The 27,257-nt window shown below is 39.9% G+C and overlaps 1 protein-coding gene across 2 annotated transcripts; it reads right to left on the bottom strand.

Moving 5' to 3' along the window:
* Positions 1-595: 595 nt before the first annotated feature.
* On the bottom strand, positions 596-25,248 carry HSPA4L (heat shock protein family A (Hsp70) member 4 like; the record flags this gene model as incomplete). Of its 2 annotated transcripts, XM_081998678.1 has the most annotated exons (20): positions 596-790; positions 1,252-1,413; positions 1,989-2,108; positions 3,216-3,323; positions 4,501-4,626; positions 5,519-5,656; positions 6,184-6,285; positions 7,420-7,467; positions 8,841-9,033; positions 10,216-10,359; positions 10,757-10,863; positions 11,347-11,498; positions 12,676-12,752; positions 12,839-13,083; positions 14,025-14,158; positions 15,947-16,046; positions 17,528-17,650; positions 19,172-19,312; positions 20,719-20,776; positions 25,142-25,248. In XM_081998678.1, the coding sequence occupies 20 exons, from the start codon at positions 25,246-25,248 to the stop codon at positions 596-598; spliced, it is 2,580 nt and encodes an 859-aa protein (XP_081854804.1). The 2 variants fall into 2 exon arrangements, with proteins under 2 accessions (XP_081854804.1, XP_081854805.1); XM_081998679.1 differs by lacking the exon at positions 7,420-7,467.
* Between the last annotated feature and the right edge of the window lie 2,009 nt (positions 25,249-27,257).

The raw sequence follows: 27,257 nt of genomic DNA, 5'->3' as shown, positions 1-27,257 counted from the left end.
ATGGGAATCAAAAAAAAATGTTTACGCTTGTATTACTCAGTTTATATGGAAGAGACCATACAATTCTCATGGTACATCAACAAGATTGACTAGTAAGCCAACTAACCTCTATTTTAATATTTAAATTATAACAATACAATAACTAGAAAAGGTCAGTGCTTCAAGTGACAAGTTTTGCCACTTCAATTCCAATATTTTTCCAAAATAAAGATGCAATTAGATCTACACTTGAGCATCAGTAGTGCAATACAGTATCCTTTCCTGAATAAAGGAGCTGAGGTTTATCCACAATAAAAGCTTTAAATAAGGTAGATTGTTGCCATTTATATATCAATTCTGTACGTTTGATATAAAATATATTGGGAAAGCTTAAACTGACTTATACAATCTACATTTGGCTAAAGCTCCACATAAGCAGCATCAGTGGAAATGAACATCAGAGGTGTACTTAATATAAAACACTTTCAAAACTACTCAGCAACAAATGACAGAAGGTTGGCTAAGAATAACTGAACATCTGAGGTGTGTACCCGACAAAAAGAATGGACCCTGTGGTTACTTGCACTATTTTAATTATGCAAAAGAAATGCAAGATTTAGTCCACTTCCATTTCTCCAGGTGGTTTGGTCTGCTGAGAATTGTCCTTTGCTGGCTCAGGTTTTGTTTCAGTACCGCTCTGTCCATTCACTGGTCCATTGTGTTCACCATTAGCTTTTGACTGCCCATCATTGGGAGGTTCTATCTTCGGTTTGGGCTTGTATATAATGGGATTACAGAAGCTATCCAATTCCTAGTTGTAACAGAAGTGAGAGAGCAAGTTCATTTGGTGGCACAGTAATTGCATTAAACTAGAGTGTCTCAAATTTGATTCTGGTTCATAATGACCTGGAATTTGGTTTTCAAGGACTAGACTTTTCAATTCTGTCAAGTCTAGAAACTTGCAATGAAACTTCCCACTAGCTAAAGAGCTTCTGCGCTGTTAAAAGGCTATATGGTAATCCATTTTCTAGCAAGCCTGGTGCTGTAATTCAGGATATTTTAAAAGGTCTTATGCAGAGAAACTGCTGTAAATCGAGAGCCAGAATTGAAGATTGATAAAATTGCTGCTCCCTCTGTATGGATCTTTTCATAGCATTAAAAATCTCTGCAGGTTTAATATTCTAGCTCAACACAGAAGCCAAAATCTTGTTAAAGAAAAACGTACTAGAATGCAACAAGTACAATGATTGGGCTTTGGTTTGGTTTTTTTACCTTAGATTTTGTCAGTATTTCTGCCACTTTGACAACTGGATCCTGAGTTAGACTTAGTTTGTTCTGGGCATTCATTTTGCTGTTCAACCAATTCATAGCCTCACTAATGTATTTTTCAACTTTTTCCATCTCAGCAGGATCTAGGTGATCATACTTTTCATCCTAAGGAAAGAGGTATTTATACCATCAGTTAGTATATGCTTCTCACCCAATTACAAATTTCATCGACACAAAATAGCATAACACTGCTACAACCTGACAAAAATAGTTTTTAAGAAGCGTTTAGTATGAAGAATGGCTGTAGAACAAGACAGACAGGACATTATTTTTAGACACTTGAAATTTTGATCTTAAGTGCACACTGCTGAAGCACAGGTTACTAATAAAGTTTTGAGAAAAAAAGCACCTGAGATCTACTGTAGTTTAATTAACTAACCTCAATAAATAGTCTTACAAGTTATAGAAACAATGGTAACAGCCATAACTTGAGATACCCATTTCAAGTGTTACAAGTCACCATAAAAAAAATGCGACTGTTGAATTCATGTTCTCATGAAGAAGCCATTTTTGCTAGCAATCCAGAACAGTTTTAAAAGTTCTCAGGAGCAGAAGCACAACAACCATTTTAAAGCAGCTGAACAGGTAATCCTACAGGGTTTCTTTTTAAATACAAAACACTCTGTAAGCCAAGCTCAAAACACCCATAATAGTTCATTCCCTAAATAATTTGCTTCTACCTTATTTTTGTATGCTTCTACTGCTTTCATAAGGAGCTGAATCTTCTTTCCCAGTTCATTTAAAACTTTCGGTCTTTCTTCATGTTCCATGTATCTTTCCTGAATAGGCTGTCCAAATTTCTGGAAACATAAGCACAAAGATCTTGGCAAAATACAAGTTTACTTTAGTCTGGTCTAAGAGTAAAACACTGCATTGCAAGGAAGGCTGCCTCTAACTTCTTTTCTCACCTGTTCAAGAGCTTAATCTTTGCCTTTAGCTTCAGTGCACAAAAAAAAGCCCAGAAGTTTAAACACAGGAGTAGTGCCTGTCCTTTTTAGGCTTAGTATTTCACAGATATATTCAGCAAAAAGAGCATTTGGAACAATGCATTCAGAAGAGAAACTAGACAGGATTTACCTAGATGGTTTTAGTTTTAAAGTAGTTCATCTGAAAACTTCCGGGTTTATCCGCTTTGTTTTTTCTGTCTCTTAAAAACTGATATCCAGGCAAAAAAGCAGTTGCCAGGATCTACAATGCTGTTTCCAACAGTTATCCCTCCCCCAAAGGAAATCTGACTTGAGAGAAGACAGTTGGAGCCCAAGAGCTAAAGACATACTTCAACTTCCTACAAACAGAGTAACTAGTCATTCATCAGAATTCATATTTTTCCCATGAGATTATTAAAATCTGAAGTATTTAAGGTGTTTTTGGTCATTACTAATCAAATGATACAGTGGAAGCTACTGTTAAAGCACTCTTCAGCCTTTACCATTAGATATTAGACCAAAAATCTGAGTTTGTGATACAACTACAGAAGACCACTGAAAACAAGAAAACCAGAGCATCTGTTCTGGAGTATAATTCTGAACACCTGGGAGAGCAGTCAAACTAATCAAAAGCCCCCTTCAGATTGTAACAAGGCTGACAAAGAATTTCCGTAGCAGTTATTTTTATTGTCACTAGCGACAGTCTACTTAATTTTGACTGTTTTCAAATAAGGAGAATAATAGGCATTAAGAAAAAATTTATTTCTAGTTCTAAATAATATGTTCATTTCATAACTAAACTACATCCCGATACAGCCCGAAATGTCCATACTTAATGGATTTACAAAACTCACGTATGGGTATGCACGCACACATATCCGTCATTAAAAGAGCTTTGCTCACTTAAGCCGTATATATTTATCTAAGTGTCCCCACCTCCAAACACAGATGATTCTTCTACAAAGTAACATAAAGCCTTACTCTTAATTCCTGAAGCTTATCCATGTAGACTTGTTTTGGCTGGTCCTCTCCATCTTCATAAAGCCAGTTTTCTGTGTCCTCCAACATCAAGGTCAGCTTGTTGGAATCCTATGAAGCAAAGCAGGGATACTCTAGTTCCAAAGGGAACGTGACAAACAATCTTCTCCCCGCAGCACACAAAGAAACCTCCCTACTCAAAAAAACCTGTTTCATCAGTTTAAAATATTCAAAGTGATAGTTAAGGAAGCTGTAATTAACAGACTTCAAAGCCAAGATTTTACAGAATGATAAGGGAGGCAGGCCAGCCCTACTAATCTGATTTGCAGGTGACGTTTATGGGAGTTACATAGCTTCAGGATTGATTTTATAAGAAAGCACATGCATATGTTAACATTCTTGCCTATTATCTTTACACGGGAGGTTCTGCTTCTCAGGTTCTCTGACAGCAGGATGGGAGAACAGACAAATTTGGACAACTCTACATCCAGTTGAAGTTAAAATTGTTTTAATTGGACTCTACTGACTATAAACAAAGACTTTATTTTTAATTATCTAGAAATAACGATTCTATCTATCCCCATAACTTATGTAAGAGATTGTTTTGAAATCGGTATGGGAAAGACAGCCTCACACCCTTGAGTTTATACTGGAAGGATGTCTGTACTGTGTTGCTAGGTTGATGACCAGGTAATCCAGAGAGACAACCTTAAAACTGCTGCTGGACATTTGTTGTTTCAACAACTGGTTGCTTGTGTACCAGCCACATTTATTTAGATGGCCATTACAGAGAAATGATTATAAGACAAGTGTTCTTTCAATACTGCTTCTGTAAAAGCCCAGTGCACAGCTTTCTTCATCACCTTTACTTGGACTTATAAGTGGGTAAAGAATTGTGTTTGTAAGTTAATTAAATCAGACAATAAAACACAGAGCTACAGACACTCCGTTTCTGCTCATTTTCATTCCTACTCACTCACACTGTTTAGAAGCTTGTGGTGATCTGCCCTGCTTTCCTACTCCCATCATAGTGTTTTTATTTTCCACCTACATCCCAAACCTTTCCTTGCCACTGAGAAGCTTCTCAGACAATAAAAGAACTCTGCACACTTGCATGTCAAGTGTCAGGCGTTAAGTGTAGTTTGAACTTCACTTCTGTGAAGTTAATCCACTCCATATTCCGAAACAATTCCAAGAGACCCCTGTAGCCTCCACATAACCCACACTCAAAAGGTTATAAATACAAAGGATTTTTTTCCAACAGTTGAAACACATAGGCAAGTCTTACTTCTTCAGTGATGAATTTCTCAAAGACTCCACACAGTTTGTCTCTGAAGTCATACACATATTCTTCAACAGCATTCTTAGCATCATTTCTTTCTTTCTCAAGCTTGTCCTGCATCATCATCTTCCCCTGCGGTGGAAAAAAGCCTGTATAAACTAAAAGCTTAAAGTGTCAAGCTTAATGATTACTCTCTCAAAACTGTACCACAGAACTTTGCGGAAGCCTGTTAATCCACAATTACTGATTAAAATTTTCACCTTTGTGTAGGTCATCTTCACTGCAGACAGAACTGGAACAGGAGAAAAATGAGTTCATTATTTAAAAGCTGTTTGGCAAGTGCTTCAACATAAATGGATCAAGGTATCAATTATGATCTGATCACCACAGGCAGGATTAGAAGTAAAGACAAGTCTCAGACTCTGGTTTGGAAGTCACTAGGAATCATTTTGCCCTATAAAAACTATTTCGTATTTTATCCTTCAGACTGACCATCTTTCCCAGAGGAGCTTATGCTGGTGGGATCTTCACAGACATGATACCTAGAAAGTTCAGAAAGGATCCTCTGAAAGGCAGGTTTTCTACATGTTCCAGTATTTCCCTGCTGATGTAGGACTTGAAGGGCAAAAATGTGACATAACTAAGGACACAGCTTCTGTAAAGTACCAAAAAACCATGCAAATGCTACTGCTGACCAGTATCAGGTCACTCAGTAACAATTAGCATTCCTATAACATGCTGTGCGGCCTTTGCTGGCAATCCTAGGCATTTCCTGCCTAAGAACAGAATTGATACTTCAGGTAATGACAGGCTAATAGGTGAAACTCAGACATCTGGGTAGTTAAAGTCTAGTGAAACTGATTATTTCTCCAAAAAACCCAACCAAAATGAACCCCCCTTACAATTAAGGGCAACCCCCCAAGAAATTCAGAATTGGCTACTAAGTTTATGGTTGCATAATGGGTTTCTCGATAATTATTTACAGTGACATTAATTTGAGTGGTCATCTGTTTATGCTGCTTACCTCATTTTCTATATAGCAATTGATAAGGTCTTGTCCCAGTTGTCTATAGAGGCTTGCCTGTATAGGTAGGTCAATACTCTTAACTTTTGCTTTAGCCTTTGGCTGGGCTGGATGATCCTGCTTCTCTCCAGAAGCAGCCTGCAAAGATTTGCACTATTAAATAAACTTTCAAGGATAGAAATACTACTACATTTATGCTCAAAAAAGAGAGACAAACGGAACTAGTATGACAGCTACAAATTAATCATATGTAAATGAAGCACCTAGTTATTCCTCTGATATTCAGAATCACCACTAGCTTAGTTTTGAACCAAACTGGTGAAATTTAATTTCTTTAAACATAATCTGAAGAGCTGTTGAGAAAACCTGCTCAAAAGCTAAAGGCACCACATATTCTTCTCCGTAACGTTTTCTAAGTTTCCCTACATTCCATCTTCACTATAAAACTAGGTTAACTGAAACTTACTTCAAAGTCTTAATCATAGTCTATGTTGAAAATGAAAGTGCTAAGGAAGGATTCCTAACTTAACCATTTCAATATAGCTGTACTCCTCTAAATACAGTCCATGTTTGCAACTAAGGCAGGCTAATGACTTTCAGAATACTGGGCAAAAAACATCTAAGGGAAGCAACATTACAATTCCTTATCAATACTGAATACAAACTTTTGTTTCGGTTCCTGCATTTTCAGTCTCCTCATCTGCTTGGTTCTGTTGTTCAGCTTGACTTTTCTGAATACCTTCATCTTGATCAACCTGCATTTTATCCTAGAAAAAGAGTTACATAACTGAATGCAAAGGTTTGCTGCATGATTTCAGACTGACATCAATTATAGTTGATCACAGATACTGCAAGGACTTACTCGCATGTTTAAACAAGCATTTTGGTGTAGTACTTGTGTTCATATCTTTCTCAAATCCAATGGAAATTCTATTCTGCCTGTCCCCCTTGAAATAATTATGATGTTGCTCTTTGTCCCCTGCTCAAGAATTACACTAAGCCCTGTGAATACTCCATTTTAAATTAGAAATGAATACATATAAAACATACGCGAAGAACATTCTAGAAACACACCACCAACACAGGCAATACCAACAGGTTCTCTATGGAACAGCCAGAACTTCCACCTCATAATTTTTCACCTAAACTTTAAAGTTTGTAATCCAAAGCAGAAGTAATTTAGTCATCGTAACTGTTACCTGCATCGGTCTCATAGGACCATAAAAATTACTTTCTGTAGTAGCCTCTTGGAGCACATGACCAGCTGTCTTCCCTCCCTGCCACCCAAAATTAAGAAAGTTTCACTTGAATTTATCTGTAGTTCACCTATGCCTTATTCTACATTTAAGGATGTTAAAGACATCACCAATTATTATGCTGCTCACTTGATTTAGTTTAAGTAATACAATTCCCTGTCATCACTGCAAAAAACTTTTAAGAACATAATAATGTCTAAGTCTCAAGTTTACAGGATGACCCCAATATTTGGACATCCAAAGCATAAATAAATAACAAGCTGTAGCTGAGGTCTGAAAACTCTAAGATTACTTCCATTACAAGGAATTAAGATTCCTGGATTCACAGACTAAATATGCATGTAAAATAATTTACTGTTATTTCTGCGAGATACAATAAAAAGTTATTTAAGGATTTCAAACTCTAGCACAGGTGTGTACGTTGCAGTTTAGCTATGTTAATTGATTCAGCAAGCTTTTAATGATAGAAGTGTAAAACAAGAAGGCTACTTTTACCAAATTTAAGTTTTGTCACTTCAGAGTAGAAAAAACACACCTCATTTATTGTTCTTACTGTTCACATAGAAAAGGCAGCAACTAGAAGGAACTCTTTTGCCTACACAGAAAAGCTAGAGGGGGAAAATAAGACATATATACACCACAAACCTCCTCCTCAGAGTCGAGGGTATCATCCTCAGTAATGAAAGGTAATTGCTGACAAGCACCATTGTAAAACAGAAGATGTGTTAGATGAATGGAGGTACTACAAATTGAAAGCCTGAGGATGGAAGGGGTTACTCTTGGTACTGAACACAGCGTACTCATCTTAGTAACCTCCACATGCAGTACGCCTATTACACAAAATGGCAGCTGCGTCACTTACAAACATCAGATGCAGAGCACTTGTCCACAAGGAACTGCATCGTGTTTGGCATTTCAAATATGCTCAAATTCCTGGAAAGCAGTATAATATTTAAGGAGTTGCTTATATCAATTATGTAACACTAATTGTGTAACTGCTTGCTCTAATATAGTAGTATATTCAACTAAGGTGAGAAAAGCTGCTCAGGACAAATTTTAAATGATTATGACAGGAAATGCATCCACTCCTTCCTCTGAATAAAGCTGCCAAGCGTTTGCTTTCTGTTCAACCTTACTCCCTAAGGAAACCCTCCCTCAGTATGCCTGACAGCCTGTAGGACGGGTCACTGCTGAGCACTCTGCAACCTCAGAAAGACAGCATGAGTGTGGAGCAGCAGCTTGCCCACTGCTTTATCTTTTTCTCTACACTATTATCTCTCTCCCCTGGGAGCTGTGACTTAAGCAAAAGCCCAAGCAATGGAAGGGCACAAGAAAGGCTGCCGAGGCCTGCACTGGTGCGCCGCTCCCAGCCGGAAAGCACTCCCTGGCACCCAGTCCTCAGCTTTACAGCATCGAATAGAATAGCAGCACCTCCCTCTCTCACTGATCTACCTTCAGTATGCAGTGCGCTATCAAGAAAATTGATCCTGCTTGCACTAGAAGAGAACGTAAATTTCTTAATTTCTCAGTATTAACAACAAAGCTGTTGCACATCTATTTCCAGTAATATTCCCTTATGGGCTTACAAGCCAGTTTGTAAGAACTGCCAACACTGAAGTACATAAAAGAAGTGCCCTTAGCAAAAGAATGTTTATGAAGAACAAGTTTTCCATATATAAAGAAATACCATGTATTTTTTTCCTCAATTAAAATGTAGTACTTGAGAAAAAACAAACCTTTACAATTCATTTGTCAACAGATCTCATTACGTATGTTGCCAGTTGACAGAAACATTGGATAATGCTAAGACTAGCAGAGAGATGGCAAAGAAAAGTGAAAAAATTAAAAGTTTTCTTTAGAATCCTGTTTTACATTCTTTTTTGCTTTCTTAGTGCCACATGGCACCATAACAAACACGAAGAAATGTGTTACATAACTGAAGAAATAATTTAAAGGTGGAGAAGTAGTAATTGTCAAAAGCTGTATGCTATGATTGACTCCCTAATTATTGACTCTCTTGTCAGAATTACAAGGACTGTAGATATAAAATTTATAAGTTTACATACCAGCTCATCATCTCTGCCTTGGTTCTTACTTGATGATTCAGTGTCCATAGGTGTGTCATTGTGATCTCCCTCTATGTTCTGCTTCTCTATTATAGAAGCATTAGCCACGCTGAAAAGGCCATGAATATTGACACGTACTTTAACCTTCACTTTGGAATTGTCGCCATCATGTTGGGGACCAACATTCTGAATACTGAAACGCCCTTGAAAAAAAACAAAGATGGTTTTAATTTTTGTTCCAAAAAATAGTGAAAGAGGAAAAAAATAAAATACATTCCTTGAAGGGTGTTAACTTAAATAGCAACTTCATGTAACTTAAACTACTTGAAAACTTCCTACTTCATTGTCAATTCTACAATGTAAGCTGCAGCTAGATGCACTAAAACCTGGTTCCTCGATTATTATCAGTTAACTGATAATTACCAAGACTTTTTTGCTTTACCTGTATTTTATAAAAAGTCAAGATAACACTTTACTAGGTGTTGCCTTCTCTAACGATCACACTACAGAAATTACTCTGATTCATCTCAAACAGTTTCTTTCATCCATGTAACCCAAACTTTGCACTGAAAATGTTAACAGAGATAAAAAATTCTATTTAGTAACATTGATGCACTACACATTTTGCAGAATGAACAAGTGCTTATGAAGGCTTCTGGAAGCAGTGAGGTTGACACTTTATTATGCAAATGATGCAGGCTGTGCGTATGTAAAGGAGAATGTTCTTTCCTAAAGATGACACACTTCTTGCATAGACAGCTAAACAGGTAGCACCAAGTTTATATCAGATTCATAAATCGGTAAATAAAGTCATGACTTAAAGACCCAGAGGAGTCTACTAGTAACTACAAGTAAGGTAGTATTAGCTACCAGGAAACTTACTCATACCATCTAGTACTGTAGACTCTACTACAGATGCTTAAGTTCAGGAAATGCTTATCTTGTACATTCTCAGATTAACTGAAAGAGACCTGAGAGATACCTGTCTGGACAGATAACTGTCTAGTGCTCACACGTCCTTGGATCCAATCTCTTTGGAAAATCCAGGCTGGCCGGCACATAAGATCCTTAACCATTTTATAAAGGTTGAAAGAACCAGACAATAGAGCACTACACTCTTCGTACCCACTTTTTTTAAAGCATTCAGAAACAGTGAAGACAGACAGAATGGAGAAAGGAAATTTTTTAGGAACTGCCAAAAGAAGGTGTTGATACTGTTTGATCAAGGCATTTAAACCAAGACAACTGTGCCGTGCCTTTCTAAAGAACCTAGGCTTTTCTGTAACCTAGTAAATACAGAAGGAACATTACCTTGAAAAAATGAGAACTGCTTTTCCTATTATCAACATGAGTTGGGTATGAGGTTTTTATTCACATGTCCTTACCTATTCTGGAATCAGGATAAGGCACTTCATGCGGATGGGTATAGTAAGCTTCCAGGTCAAAAGGCTCTTTCTTGTGAAAAGTAATTACTTTTGAGAATGGAGCAGCATGGTTCTTACTGAAGACTTCACACTCCCTAAAGCAGGAAAATATTAAGCAAGGTTAAACCACTGAGCATAACACAATGGATAATCAAAATCAAGGTATGTTAATGATCAGCAGCCGTGCTAACCAGGCAGCTAAATAATTTAGTTTACTAAAGTCCGTTTATGACATGAGTTGCAGGTTGAAAGCCTGTAGATCTCAAAGCTGGACTACGCATTCTACGTCACACTTCTCAAAAATCAAGCAACTTCACACCAACATTTTTAAATTAAATGTATTTCCAATTATTAAACAGTAATCGTCAATTAAGTAGTATAATGCAAAACAAGAAAACTAAAACTGTTAGAGCGAATGACAGCTTCAAAGCCTGAGGCCTGGTCTTCTATGTACACAAACACACACTTTTTAGTAGGCACCATAGAACTTACCCTGTTCCTTCTTCATAAGATGATTTCCATCTTAATGTTACTGAATAAGGAACGACATCTGTGATGGAAAATTCACGCACTTTAAAAGCTGGGGAAAGAATTGCACACTAGAAAACAAAGACCAAAATTTTATTATATCCATGTAGTCAAATAAATAGCGAGTAATTAATTAATACCTAAGTGCAAAAAGGCTACAATTCATATAGGTCACATGGAGGTCCTGCTTATCACAGAATTTTTAACAGAAAGTTAATTGAACTGAAAGACTTAACTAAATTAAAGTAACACTACTTCCCCAGTGACTGTCAGTGAAGACACCCAGCAAAGCTTCCACATGACTAGACAGAAGTGGAACAGTGCAATTTATGTCATCAAACTTAACAGGTCTAACAAGACCATCGTTCTAATATGACACAGCAGCAAATTACCAAATGTACAATAATTTCTGACATGGTCACTGTCACCAACTGTTGAAAGAACAAGTAAGACTCTTTGTCCTGTTTCAGCTACCTTTTGCTTTTTGTTAGTTGTATTTCATTAGCACATGACATTAGAGAAGCAATACTCAAGTTTAATTTCAGTAACTATACCTGCAAGGCACAGCCTCTTGCAACAGCTTCATCAGCATTTAGCGTGGTGCTTATCTCTTTACAGAAAAAGTTAGAGATCTGTTCCTTCACTGCTGGAATTCTAGTAGCCCCACCTACTATTTCTATACTGTAGATATCTTCACGCTGAAGTTCTAGAAAAGAGTGCATGGCCTTAAGTTATCATCAAGATATCAAAAAGCTGTCTTTGAACAACAACAACAAAAAGATAGGAGTTCTTTTACTATCTAGACGCTGTGTGACAAGCACTGAATATATTCCAACAGCCGATAAGATGTTTAAAATCAGATTGGTCATGGTATGTCTATTCAAACTCTTTGGTCTCTCCTGCAGGCTACAAAGTTTTCTACTTGCATAATCCTGGAAGATGCAGATGCCAAGCATCACACTTTAAAATGCACTGTCCATGTGCATCCCCTTCCTGGTGTGCATGAACTCAAGTGTGTAATTCGGTGGTTTTTGGCAGCCCTGCACTACTGGACAATACCTCACCCCTCCCAAACAAGAACAAAATGAAACCCTAATATACCTCACTTTATGTTTGATTTAATTTTGCTTGCCAATAAAGAGAAGTAAAACCCTTTACTAAAAATACATAATAAATATTGGACTGTGCTTGCAGGGTAACTTTTTAATTCTGAATTCAAGATACATGTATAAAGTGATCTCAAACAACTGTCAATCTTTGAACAGCTCTGCTCAGCAGTTATTCAGGTTCTTACTTCCTGTATTAGCTATCTAGCCTTGTCACAAGATAAGCAGAATTCTTCCCTTTGTTTTAGTAGAAGATGCCGGAATTAGGGGTAAAACTTTCCTGTGAAAGTTTATTTCCCTCCTTTATACTACATAGAAAAAAAAATTGTTATTTGCACATGCTTCAGAATTTATTTCAAGAATATACTGCCAAATTCTCAGGTCAGTGAGGACATGTATGTATCATATATGGAACAGGCTGGCCAGACAGCTGCAGTAAAGAGTAAGTTATTCCCATCATGGTTTTAGTTTGGTTGTTTCTTGATTTTAAATAAAATAATCTTTCAGAGGGCCAACCTCTTCCATTACACAGGGTGAATGAGGGTCAATAAACCAAGGCTGCAGAGTGATATGTGCACTAAATGAGGCAGGAATGGCATCATGCATACATGACAAGCATACAAATGGAACTTACATTTAACTTTTCAGTACTTAGCTTTGCAATTCTAATAAATACAAAAATATATTAAAAAGATAATCATTAAAGAGATCTAGGATAACCGAATTACTAGTTACTTTCTTGAACCAAAAGTAGTACCTAAAGTAACTCCTACTTACTAGCTTGATCCATGGCTGCTCTTAGAGGAGGTTCCACTCTAGACAGAAGGGTGGCACACAATTGCTCAAACTGAGCTCTGCAGGAACAGAGAAAGCATTTCATGTTACAAGACAGCTCAGAGACCACACTTCACCACACTTCAGTGAAAATAATGTACAGTACCTGTTCATCTTACTGGAGACATCGAGGTCATTCATGAAGCACTCAATGTTGAGTGGAAGGTCCGAAGCATTTGCACTCATAAGCTTCTTTAGTTTTTCACATTCCTGATACAATCGTAGCAGCGCTCGGGGATTCTCCTTTACATTCAGTTTATATTTTGTCCTAAATTCTTCAGAGAAGTAGTCTACCAAAGCCTCATCAAAATTCCTACCACCTACAAAAGGGTCAAAGGTAGTAGCCAAGACCTGCACAGCAGTGAAAGAACAATGATTAAAAAGTTATTAGACAATGCTTGTTTAGATACAGGGATAGCTTTCCTACAGACACTAGTTTTAGAAGTTAACATCTTTAAAAACAGGTTTGATCTGGGGAAAATTCTCTGTGGTTTTCTCACCTTCTTCTACGCAGATGCCAGATAGGACAACCTAAAAAGATCACTCCTCAATTTAGTTTCTGTCCTCCCCAAATAAAATACTATCACACCTACCATGCTATTCTCTACCATGCTGCAGCCCCTTATCAGTTTACTAGCTCACTAAAGAAAAGGCAGACTAGCATAGCTATTTTGTCTTGCTATTACTAGTTGTCTGTCATTTACTCAAAACAGAAAAACTTGCTATCTTCCATATGACATTTGATGACTACATTTTGCTATTAAAGACAAGTTAACATACACATTCATCCATCAGTAGCTCACAGACAAAAGTCTACAAACCAGGAACTGAAGACTGTTCCATTTTACTTCATATCTCCTACTTGAATTTAAATTTTGGGCCATCATGGATATCAGAAAAAAAAAAAATCACCACAGAGCAATTCAGGGACTTCCAACAATTTCCCAAAGATAACTCAGCAGCACAACTACAATGCTTATGAGACTACCAGAACATGCAAATATTTCAGTGATACAACATGAAACAAAAACTGTGCAGTATGCTTAATTTTCAAGCACTTTTCAAAACACACTTTAGGATAATTCATTTCTACATTTTATAAAAATTGATTTGCTGAAATAGCAAAAAAACCCCACAAAGTTTTTTTATTCAGCATTTCAAAAATATTTGCTATAGATACTTATTTAGTTTGGGGGAAAAAAAAAAAATCTTTCCACAGAACAGTATTTTGAGTATTGTTCAATTAAATACTTCAGGAATATGGGATTTTACTGTATGACTTAATAGATTACCTTCAGTTTTCCCTTGTTAAAAGCACAGATTGAAACCTGATACGCAGAATGACCCATATCTACAAAGACTACGTTTCTTGGCTTCTCTTCCAAGGCTGGCAGATCTTGCTTGTATATTCCATAGGCTAGTGCAACTGAAAAACACCACGCGCAGAAGGTAAGGGAAAGCTTTACGTACAACTGTAAAGCATGCATTAAAAGCACTACCAAAAGAAAGACACTGCTTATGTTTATTCTTTCTAAACACCTCCATTACTCTGCTCAAATAGAGCATAAGGGTCAAAAGGGTCACAAGTTTTAGACCATTATGAGTTGCCACGTTCTTTACTTTCATTTCTTGTTTGATTTATAGTTTTACTAATAAATTACCTCATGTCCATTCATATAATTGACATTGAAGTATTCTGTATAACCTAGCACCTCTTTTCAACACTTACTGCATGCTGTGCACCTTCAAAGCACTAACTTAAAGTCAGCAGGATACGCACCATCATATATTTAAATTTTTACATCCAGGATTTAATCAGATTTGTTATTTTTGCTTCTGTTTAAGAATTACTGTTCACATATAAAGCAGCTCATCACAAAGAAAGTTAACATGTTGAAAACACGTTTTTCACTCTCAACGGAAGAAACAGATGCAAGTGGAGGTTTAATACTGCTAAAGTATCATCTTGTATTTCAGTTCTGCTTATAGCCAAATTAACATTGTGGTTTGTGAAATTGCACAGATTAAGTCTCATGCCTACACCTCTCCTTTGAAAGGCCTTACTTTCACTATTTTTTAGCTCAGCTTTGCGAAATTGAAGCATGCTCAAGGATAAAAAAAAGCTTTAGAAGACTAGTTTACACATATCTAACATTTCAATACCAGCACTCATTCGGAAAGTTGGTTGAACCTTTCTAAAAACAAAGGTAATTTAACTCAAGAAAAAACTAAGTTACTGGTTTAAATGGCTCCAACTTCAGTTCCCATGAAGTGTAACACATTTCTATAGTCTACGCTAGAATTCACCAACACCAGAGGAGGGCAGTATACAAATTACCTTACAGAAACAACAGCTGTGCCAATGCTACAACTGACAGGATTGCCACAAGTTTCAACTGTCATTATCCCACAAGACTTGACTTGATTTGCGTATTTCGAAAAGTCATACAGTTCAAGTTGTTTCTAAATACTGTATGCAAGCCTGCCTTCAGAAAAAGCTCTGTAAAAATGCAGTTTGTGTAGAAGCAGTTTTTAAAGCATACATATCAAGTAGTTGAAAATGAAAAATCTTCGGATTACACATTCTAAGATTTCCCTTCAATGTATTTCACTTCAAACAAATACTAGCTTATGATAAAAAAGTATTTCCCTAATACTTCAATGAGATGTATTTTTACTCCAGCACAGCCATCTAAGCTGGAAAGAAAATCAGAAGACCCCACTACACACCCATGTTACATAATGCATTTATTGTAATCTTTCAGACAGATGCAGGTCACATCTGGTGATATTGTACTATATTATTATTTAACACAACAATTGAGAATTTAGGTCAGGTGCATACCCCAGCTGGATCATTAAGGGATTCTGAAGCTAGCTCAGGCCTTCCCCACACAGCTGCTGTAGCTCCAAGGTACAGCAGAGAGGTAAGCACAGGGACCAGCTTTATTTGAGAAGCAGAGTAGCTATTTTCACGTGCCACTGTATTCAGGTTAGCAAACCCAAACTCTCATCACCTCTCCTAAGTGCTGAACACCACCCCACGGAAATAGTTGCTGTGCTTCCAGTTTCCCAGCTGGACTGGACAGTACTAGCCTGGATAGCTTTTTTCCCCAGGCTCCTAATTGTGTAACAGCAGTATGTCATCAGCTTCATAGAATCCATAGCCTGAATGTGGGGGGCAGAGGGAACAGAAAGTGTTGCTACCCTTTACCTGCTGTAGTTTCATTCATCAGCTTCAGACAATTTAATCCTGCGATCTGTGCAGCTGCCATTACAGACCTTCTTTCAGCATCAGTGAAGAAACTGGGTACCTGTTTCCAAAAAGTAATTACATAGGATATTATGAAATACAGACTTTTTTAAAGAAGTCAAGACTTACCCATTAAGCAACCCTATAAATGTCAATACCACAAGAAACTGTTATAAGCTAACTTCAGATTAATAAGGCAGTCTGATTAAAACGGCTAATGCATTTTAGTGCATATTTTCAGTCAAATTTCAAAATTTGACAAAAATGAAGTGTCATCCAGAGTTGTTTTAAACAAAGCACCAAAAAAACCCTGAAAATGTTTCTCAGATTCTTCTGATGAATCTTTGATCTTATAATCATTACCAGTTTCTGAAAACATCTGTGCAGCACAAAGTCAACACAACGAATATTCATGCATAGCCCTAAAATAAGTTACAGCAGGAACACTACAGTGGTGCTGAACTAAACTTTGTGTTATGACTGAATCCGTATCCATTTTTCAGTTATTACCTCTACCACAGTGCTAGCTTACAGTGCACTACAATACTCAGTTCCACCAAAAATAGCCAAAGCCAATCAGAGCCCATTTAGAAACTGGCTGCAATGAGTTACTGTTATCTTCAACTTCAGTCAAGCTTAAGACATAGAACCCCATTCCTGGTGTATTTTGTTAGCTACCATTGTGGTGTATTACCAAGGATCCTTGTTTGCGTGGAAGGTATTCTCTGTAAGTGTCTTTGTATACTATAGGGAAGCAAGGAAAAAGATCAAAGCAGATTTCTAACAGCTGAAGCATACAGCTTTTCAGTTCCCTTGGAGATGATGGGAGTCTGATGGTGAGGGGATAACCCCAATACTTCATGCCCAGACTTTTCACCAGAGCCAAGAGAAGTGAAGCAGTAAACAAAACCATGTGAAAAGCAGACATTTAGGACTTCATATCAGGAACAAAACTTCCTGTCTTCAAGGTCCCCCTCCTGCCCTGCCATGGGTGTGGGCACTAGCTAAAAAACCCACCACCAACACAACTAAACCAGCCAAATAAAAGACCTTTTCAAACAAATGCAGGTAGTCTGGGCTTCTCACACTGCCAGTATAACCCCCAGAGCCGTAAGAGGCAACTCCCAGCTACACTACAACCCAACAGCGTTCAACTACGTAACAATGAAGAAATTTAACATTAATTTGGGAAGGTTCATTGGAACCAAGGAAGATATGCTTACACGTAGGACAGTTCCCGTTTATAATAGGAACTACAGTAATCAGGATGACTATACATAGCACTTGGAGTTAGCCAGTCTGGATCAGCTGAAGCAGCACATTCTTTCTGAAAACACAGTCTGGATTTAACAAATTATCCATTTTCTCACATGATTAACAGAAGTATCCTCATTTGGAAAAAAAATATAATAATGGCCCATGGCGGGGCAGGGGGGGGGAAGGGTGCGATTCCTATCCACTACTTGTATCTCTTACCATGGCATAAATTGTACCAGCTTACGTAACGTTAGGAAGAATTGCAATAAATATATTACAACTTACTGAAATTACACAGTCTGCCACCGGTTTCTTCAAAGCACTTTCTGAAGTCTCTTTAAGCTTGGCCAGTAACATTCCTGTCACCTGTTCAATTGCAAATAGTCTCTCTTCATCTAGGTATCTCACCTGAAACAGAATTGCAATTCTGTAATAAATCATCTCAGCTCTTCTCTAAGATGTGCGACTTGGACATTTTTTGTAATTTTCAACAAATGAGACCCAAGTATAACACGACACTCCAGACACAAATAGCTCTCAGTATCAACTGATCCTGTGGATTTGTGCTTACCTACAACAAATTATAACCTTTCAGTTTAGCTGAAAACTCTTTTGTGGGAAACCTTAACACCTGCATTATCTCAAGGTGCTATTCACAAAGCTACAGTACTTCTGTAGTAGTTATGCAGAAAATGCATAATGAACACAGAATCACAGTTGTCCCAACAGGAGCTAAAACCAAAAGTTTTTGAGTCAGCCTAAGGAACCTTTGCTTCCTGCAAGGGTCACTCAAGCACGTGAGGCGGGGAAGGGGAAAATGAGGCAATTTGAACAGTCCTGCCTGCTCAGGAAACACATCTGAATCTTCAGCCTTCATGTGAGGCTCTGTCCCGAGTCCCTGACACAGGCTGCCGTCTCGCTAGCAATTCCCAACACCCCTGTGCAGGGAAATCCAGAACAATGAGCAGCAGCTCTATTTACACTGGCAATTAGCATGATATGAGCAGGTACAAAGAACAGAAGACACTCAACTTTGTGTGGTATAAAGCCCCGCCAGAGAGCAACTCAAAGTGCACTAAGCGACGATGATTGAGAGATTTGCTTCAGAAGCACACTCCTGATAGAAATTAAAATGCTAAAAGATACGACACATCAGAAAGCCTGGACTTTGAGAAGAGCAGTTTCCACCCCTTTAGTTTGGAAGCAAATTAAAAATAACTTGTTTGGACTACATCTTCAGAGCTTTATCTTGTTTTCCTGAAACTTGGCCTCTGCATGGCTAAGACCTAAACTCAGATGAGACTAATAATCACACACTGTAATTGTATGTATTTGAAGGTGAATTTAGTAAGGTAGGGTGAAAACCTGCTAATGTGACTATAGAAAGCTAATACAATTGATGAGAAAACTGCACGGACATATCTGACAAAGTACAGTACTTGAGCAGATGTTACTGCAGCAAATAAAATGTTCTTCATCTCCTGGTAACAGCAGATTTATTACAGAGTCCATTTGATTGAAGACGAATGAAACAAACTTAACCTTCTTTGGGGGGAGAGTGATTTAACATTTTATAGCATACCTGTATGGGAGACAATGCAATACCTTTTTTTACACTGCTTTATTACTACAGGACATGAGTATGTAATACAGAGCAAGTACTCTACATCTTCCTGAACATTTCAGGAAGTGAATGAATTACAAGGAGAAATAAGAAACATTGCAAAACTATGCTAAGGAAGGCTCTGTGAAAAATAAAAGGTATTACTGTACTGGCCATCACCTGTCACTTCTTTTCAAAACGAGTAAGAACGTATTTAGAGTCTTCTTAAGGAGAACCTGAATCAATTCAAGTAGGAAGTTAAGTGACAAAGGTCTAAAGTGCTCATCTTTACCGCTAAAGATCTTCTGCACAAAGCTCTAACTCACCTTTACTCCTACGGAGCCATTCGGCATCTTCTGAAGTTCATAGGGAAGTTTGGCCCTTTCAGCTTGTATGTAAGGATCTTCAAATGCTCTTCCATGCAGTTTTTTGAAGCCATGTAATGTGTTTTTTACATTTGTGACAATCTGTGGAAGAGATATTTTAATGATATCTCCATGACATGCAGACTACAGAAGACCATCCAGAAAGGAACCTTGTTATGTTGGTCTTATTGCACATACTGAAGACCCACACATTTACTGAAAAACAAAGGGTGAGGGGAGAGAAAGCAGCATCTATTTTTTTAATCTATGGTCTCCATTAAAAAAAATTCAAATTTATTCCCCTCTTTAATATCCATTAGCTTACTGCCATCAATTTTCACTGTAGTTCAGAGGAGCTTTCTGATACAGCGTGCAATATTTGAGATCGTATTACATATTGTTGCAATGGCCATCTGCAGGAACAAATGATGTTATTACCTACATTAACCTTAAAAGAAGCTTCAAGAAATTAACACATTTCACTTCCTTTAAAGTCCTCCTCTCATTCAGATCCCATCTGGACATAAAGCCTCCCCACACCTACTCTCTCATGTGTTTCAACCTAATTACTTTAAGGACAGACTTTTAAGTAAAGAAAGGACCAGAACAAGAAAATCCCAAACTCAATACTTAAGCTATCAAATGCAATTACTCCAGGGTAACCTTCTCCAAGATAAACTAGTCTAGTTTACTAGTCTAAATAGCAAACTTCATAGCTGGGAAGAGTACTAACAGGACACCACCTCACCAGCAAAGTTCAGGGGTTGAGCTCAGATAAGTGTAAAGTTTCTCAGAATGAAAGTGATATAGCCTCTGCATATACTGACTGCTCACGGTGCTACCAGTGGGCTCTACTACCATTGTATCCACCGGGCAAATTTCCAGTTACCTGCACTCTACACTAAGGGGAAGTCAGTCCTCAGCACACTAACATGATGCACAGGTGCAAAGAAAGAGGGTAATTTGCAGATTCACATTGGCTATTATGATTTTTTACATATTTCCCTTCCAAAGGAAGGTTTTCCTAGGTTGCAAGTGAATTCACAGAGATTAGAGACATTTTACTTCTGTTCAAAGTTCCAAATTGAGACAGTAAATTACTAAGATGCATCATTTCACATAAGCAACAACCACTATCTATACCAATCTTCCGCTGTTCAACTTCAGTTTCAACTGTTCTAAAGCATAACCACAGTATTCCTCCCCAATGGAGATTTAATTATGAACTCTACTGTAAGCAAGGAAATAATCTTTTACTGGGAAAAAAGACAAGGTTTTCTGTTTCTTCCCATTTTTTACTTTGAATGACAAAATCATGCAGAAATACTGTTTCAATTTTAGTACAGGGAATATACTGTTGAAGCAGTAACTAATTCTGTGAAATGTACATTCATTGTAGAAAATTTACTTTAAAATAGAAAAATATAAAATGTATTCATTACTTCTCTTCCCCCAGTTCAACAGGAAACAAGTCAAGCAAGTAATTTGAGAGTTTTTCATCCATTTACCTGGCTCTTTGCTGCATTCCCAATGGCTCGGGTCTTGGATCCTAAAGATATACAGGCTCTAAGTAAAAACAGAAACAATAGAAATTCAGCTTTAGAAGAAAACATAGTACTTTGTAACAACCACAAAAACTAAAGTTGAACATGGACAAGGTATTTAACAGCATTCTTGCATGAAGAACTTGCAGTGAAATTCTAGTTATTTTGTTCTTTGCAAATTAGTTTAGAAACTGCAAGCAACCGCAATTGTTTTCATTATAATTGCATTTAAGGAATCCTTGAACAGCTTTTGTGTTCTATAGGTCTTATCATAAAGGTAAGGAATTAATAGTTACTTTTGGGTCACAACTTATAACCAAAGAAGCCCGTGACATTTAATTTAAAAACCTGAACTTTGCCAGTCCGGTTTTCTTGACCCAGCAACCCTGAAGTCCGACAGTACCACATTCACACTGTAAGAGCCACTAGCAACAATAACCATAGGAAACAGTAAAAAAACTCCAACAGCTAAGCCCAAGGTAACTGAACAGCCCAGTTCTACAAACCGTTGAGCACTTCCCATGACCAAGGACTACCAGGTACACCCTGCAAACAGGCAAAAAGGGAGATACCTGGGAACAGCTCCCAGCCACCCAGGGCTTGCGAAGCTCTAGACTAGTCCATGGCCCCTTCCAGCCCTCAGGTTACCACTGAGCAACCCCTCAGCCTCTAGCAAAGGCTACCCCAGGTCGCCAGCCACCCTCTGGCCACCTCACTACTGCCTTTGGAAACTTTTTTTAAGTTACTATTGCCCACGCCTTCGCTTTACAGATCTGAAATAGAACTCTTTCCCCAAAAAGGAACAGATGTGGCTAAAATCATTCAGTAGTAAATAACAAATTTGAACCATATGAAACCTGGGTTGTATCTAATTGTTTAATGAATGCATAAAGGTCACTATAATAGATTGCTTCCTGCCTTCTCTCAATCATCAGTACAATGAGGGCACTGTATGTAATTTGGTAGTATTTTCTGTCAACCTCTTCTGCTGTAACACCACACTGAACATGCAAGACCTTCTCCAGATTTAACTGCTGCAAACAGGCAACGCATTGCCCTACATTTTCAAATAGATAGTTCAGCTTTCACGATGTTTCATGTCGCTTAACACTATAGTTCCCTATTATACTTCGTAATGATTAAGACAAGTCAGATAAAGGAGCAATTAAGGAAGGGTGCAAATGGTTTACAAGACATTTATTTAATGGATAACAACATGCTAATGTTATTAGATCACACCTTTTCAGTGTAGCAAATTGACTCTGTTGACAGACAGCATTACTTGCTAATACCCCTATGCAGAGCATGAAGCATCAGGTCAGAAGGTACTTAGCCCACCAGAGTTCCTGCCATGTTTTACTTCAATTACTCAGTTCCAGCACTAGAGGATGGATGGTTTCTCTCTCCCTCGGCTGGGAAGCAGAGATGTCAAAAAATAAAGTGTGCTCTCTTTGGCACCAAACACTTCAGCTGTATCCAAGACAGCCCTTTAGGAAGCACACTCACCATAAGGATACAAGTGCAACAACTCCCCCTCCACTACCCTCAGCTTGCTTTGAAGCGAGCTTTTGAACAGTACACAGATTTTTCTAAAGGTAGCAACTCTCCTCACCAGAAAGACATTTCAATCCTCTCCATGCATAGTTTTGAACAAGATGCTACCTCATCATTTTAATTACAGTCTGTGATTACACTAATTACACATGGTCTGAAAAAAGTTACTAAAAATTATTAGCTATCAACAACCAACTGTTTTTCCACAAAACCACAGTGGTGAGGCACAGCACTTGAAAGGGCCATTTGCCATGAATTTAACACACCAGGCTTGCTAGAAACATGTACAACAGACTTGCTGGAGTTCTCAGTTCAGAAAAAGCCAGTGTCAGTTAACATCCAAAGAGACACTAAGGCCAAAAGCCTTCAAAAGTACAAATTCTACTGGAATGGATGGCTTAATGGCAGAATCTTTCTCCTTTCTTCCTAAAGTACTTGTGCTAAAGCTTCAAAGATGATACACGTTTTATAAACGCTAACAATCCCATGCTGTATATAGCAGGATATAGGTTTTAGGCAACCAATATTAATAAAGAATTACCTGAATGTTTTAACTGGGACACACTATTTATGACTTGAGTGCTGTATTAAATGGTGAAAATACATATCTTCTATAAGTCTATGCCGCTTTTGTCTGTAGTACTGAAGTATGCTTATACTGATGCTGTGCTGTTCACAGCAGTATTGCACAAATATCTGAACCAGCTCCAAAACTGGGAGCTGGCTGCGCTAATTAGCCTTGCCCAGAAAGGGCAATTAGCCCTGTAGAGCACAGCCAGTACTGTCCTATCTTTAGGACCTAACCCAGTATCTTTACATAGCTTAATAACACCACACTGTGCATGAAAGGGTAGTAGCTTGTCCAGAGCTAGTTAAAATATTTTTATACCAGGCTACACAGATACAACATTAACACTTTGTATTTCTGGGAGTAAGTCCCACGTATTTGGGACATATCCAATCAATGCTAACAATTAGCCAACTTCAAGTATATAAATGATGTAAGCGCCTCCATAGGGACATTTAAATAAAGAGTTCTTTTACTGGGTTGCTATGTGCAGTAAGCAGAAAAGTTTATGATTTAAGAGTTAGATCTGCCAACATCACTCAAATCCTGTTTGAAGTAAGGGTTCCTCATGTTCTCCTATACTACATTTTGGAGTAAGAGAAGAAAAAGCCAAGAAAAATATCACTTTAAGCGAGATAACTACTGCCTTTAAGTATCTGTGCGCTCCAGATACCATCTTGCTAACTATGCTTTAAGCCCTTTTCATAATCACTTTGCAAATGTCTTGAAAGTACAGTTACTCAGACATTAAGTGAAAAGTATTAAATGCAGGGAAACCTATGTGAAGCCTACCTGCAAAGAACATACTCCAAGAATAGCTAAGGATTAGAAGTGCTTTTCGTCGTAAAGGGGAAGGAAATTGCAGCTGCCTGAGGATTCTTTGGGCAACAATTTTAGGGGGTTCCTTGCACAGAATTTGAAGGGTCCCAGAATTTCAATTCTCATAAAATGTGCGCAAGAATAATGCCTTCTTGAGGGTTAATGTGAGAACTGTATTTTTCTAAACAGTAAGAAAAGTTTTAAAGAGTATTCCCATTAATACAGACAGTACGCATTTTAGCGCTCGGCTTCTTTGTACTTCAAAAAAAACCCCAACTTTTTAGAAAGCAAAACAAAGCCTGCATTTCTCCGAGATCAAAAAGCCAGCAATGGTAAAGCTACTCTGGCCTCACATCGCAGAAAACAACTTTCTGCTGTTGGCTACAAATTCCTTTCATAGAAGGAATCACCATCCAAACCCCGCTTTTTATGAGTACTATACTAATTCCTGAATCCTCCTTGAAAATTACGCACAGATGGGAGCTCTAAAAATCCTAGATGTATCCCATAGAAACAGAAAAGAAAAATCTCCACCTACTCTTGCGTATCCCATCATCACGGACGTTGCCCACTGCCCTCCCCTTTCTCGCAACACCTCGGTATTCCACGGCCGGCAGATGCAGCGCGGTGCAAGTAAGAACAGGTTTAAGGAGAGGGAACTCATCGCGCCACTTCCCTGGTGAATCAAGGGCCGCCTCCTCCTCCCCACCCCTCCAGCATAAAATTGTTAATGAAAATGCTTCAGCCCCTGGCAACCGTTCTAGAGTTGGGGAAACACATGCACTTAACCGAGATCTTTACTACACGAAACTAAAAAGTCTTACAAGGACAAGAAAGGAGGGGGACGGGAAAAAAGCCAAAAAACCACCACCAAAACATTGTGCCTGAAGAGCCGTGCGGTACATCCAGCACACCGCGGTGTTTCAAGGACACGGAAGAGTCAAAAGCTGGGGGGGAGGCAAGTGTTTCTCGGGCAGCCTCCTGCCCCAGCACAGGCGTTTCTGCGCCGCCTTAGAACGTTTCTCCCACGGCCGAGAAAGCGGCGCCCGCCCAACGAGAGCAGCCGCGCACGGCGCCGGAGCGACGGCGGGGCCTCGGCTAGCGAGGGGGCCTCGGCGTCACCGGATGAGCGCCGCTCCCCTCCCGCGGAGGGCGTCGGAGGAGCAACCGGCACCGGGCCGGGGCGTTACAGCCGCGCGCGGAGCGCCCACGGGCCGCGGAGAGGACAAGGCCCCGCGGGGACACACGCGACTCCGCCCGCCCCACAGCGCCCGACTGCCCCAAAGAAGCCGGTACGCCCGGGGAACGGGGGGGGAAGGGGGGGCAGGAAAAAAGGGTGGCTGGGCTGCCCGCTGCGCCGACGGGGGGGAAAAGTGCCGCGGAGGCGGGGGGGAGCGGGGAGCCGAGCGGCCCAGCGGCGGGTGGCCCGGGAGCGCCGGTACTCACGGAGTGCAGCGGTCGCTGTACTCATTGGCGATCGTCTCGATACCGCCGCTCCGCGCGACGCCAATGTAGCAGTTGAGGAAGCCGAGGTCAATGCCAACCACGGACATGGCTACGCCTAACGCTTCCCGCCGGCCTGCGACTACAGCGGCAGCAGCGACCGTCTGGCTGCTGGGACCCGGCTTCTCGCCCGTCTGTCTCTCACTGCGGAGCACCGGCCACCAACCGGCAGTTACTGTCCTCTGCGCAGGCGCGCTATGCCGGCCGGCGGGGAATCCGCCAGGCGCCGGCTACGGCTTCGGCACTTTCCGGAAGGGCTCGGGCTGCGCTGGCTGCGGGCGACGCGCATTCGAGAAAGATCTGGAAAGGGAAGGAGAAGGCGTTATCTAGAGCGACACCCCGCGCCCAGACGTCAGAACTGCGGCGGGTCACGCCCCCGCCCCCCCTTAAAGAAGCCGGCGGGGGGAGGCAGCTGCCCTTCGCCTGGCGGCAGCTGCTGGAGTGGGCGCACAGCGGGGCGGGAGGCACCTCCGGCGCAGCAGCCTGGCCTTACCTAGCGTCTTAACGTAAAAGTGGGTTGTAACACAGTATAATTTAACGTGACGATAACAGCCCCGTGCAATTACCGCTGGGCGGTGATTAGGCCGATTAGTACACTCGTCCTCGGCAGGTGTGAGTCACCCGCCGGAGCGGGCTGCGGGGTCGGCCGGCCTTCCCCGAGGGTCCCAGCCTGCGGGCCCAGGGCCCTGCCCGCCACCACTGCGGTGCGGAGAGGGGCAGAGACCCGCGGTTCCTGGAGGTACTGGGCTTTCCTAACTGCAAGCCGAGTCAGGCATTGAACGTGGAACAGGTGGGGATTGCTGCTGGTGGCAGGGACGGGCAGAGACTCGGGCCTTCAGATCCCATGTCTCTCCCTCCACAGCCTGTCCCCATGTGTTCCCAGAAGCACCGTCATCTCTCTCATTTTTCTTTCCTAGCAAAAAGATGCCTCAAAACCCGAGTATCTCTACTGCAGTCACCTCTGGGTTTATGGATGTCATTTTAAGCATGGAGGACTGAAACGCTACAAAACATACACACAGGCTGGAAAAACTCTGTAAGTATTTATTTGCTTCTAAAAATGACACCTCAGTTTCACACAGCAGCATGTCATCTTCAAAAAACATGTAGACGTGGTACTTCAGGACATGGTTTGGTGGGCATGATGGTGTTGTGTTGATGGTTGGACTTAATGATCTTAGAGGTCTTTTCCAACCTTAATGATTCTATGATCTTTCTGACACAACGTGTGATGCTGTGCTGCACAATTTTGTTCCACTGGAGACACTAAAGGTAAGTGCTAAACCTCTAAACCTGATTTGCATCCCTGTCAAGAGTTTTGATAACCTCCCCCTTTGTTATTGTTTCAATGGTCTACTTCAAAACTAGAGTTTTCCTAATAAAGAAAAAAGCTGCTGTTTCCTTCTAAAGCCTCTGGAAGCAAGAGAAGCCACTGTTAAATAGAGTTATTTGTAAAACAACTACTATTTATTAGTCCAAGCAATTAATCACCTCATTTTCCTTGCTGATACTAGGATCAGAAGGGCAAAGCGGTTCCAGGCCCATCTGCAGTAGCCAGGGAGACCAATTCCAACTCTGGTTTCTGCTCTGCTGTTTCAGCCCCTGTTACAAAACCAGTTCTTGGTGATTCAAGGTGTTGCAGCATCCCTGCTTCTGCGGCATCACCTGATGCTAACTCCCCACTGACATGAAACCTTGGGCCAAGAGATGATATGCAAATACTCTTGTGTAGCTCTGCAACGTTACAGAAGAAATTGTGCAACCTTGCAGCGGGGGGACAAGCTGTTACTACAGAAGTACTGGCATGTCTCATGTCTCAGCAGGACAAATGGGCCTGTACGCAGCTTCGTGCTGCCACTGCAGTGTTGTTTCTGGCAGCCAAGTCAGCAGCTTTCAAGCTGCAGTCAGGAACACAGGTGTGTATAGACGTTCGTGATGGCGACAAGAAAAATGCCAATGGACTTTCTTGCTTTGTCAAGAGTAAGCCTGCTATGAGTTGGAGATGAGATCATGAGCAGGATAAGCCAAGCTCTTCAAGTATTTCATAAAAAGTCTTGTT

The sequence above is a fragment of the Phaethon aethereus genome, assembly GCF_964289735.1.
Source record: "Phaethon aethereus genome assembly, chromosome: 4".
Taxonomy (NCBI): Eukaryota; Metazoa; Chordata; class Aves; order Phaethontiformes; family Phaethontidae; genus Phaethon; species Phaethon aethereus.
The sequence above is the reverse complement of the archived record's forward strand: the minus strand, read 5'-3'. Positions and strand labels throughout refer to the sequence as shown.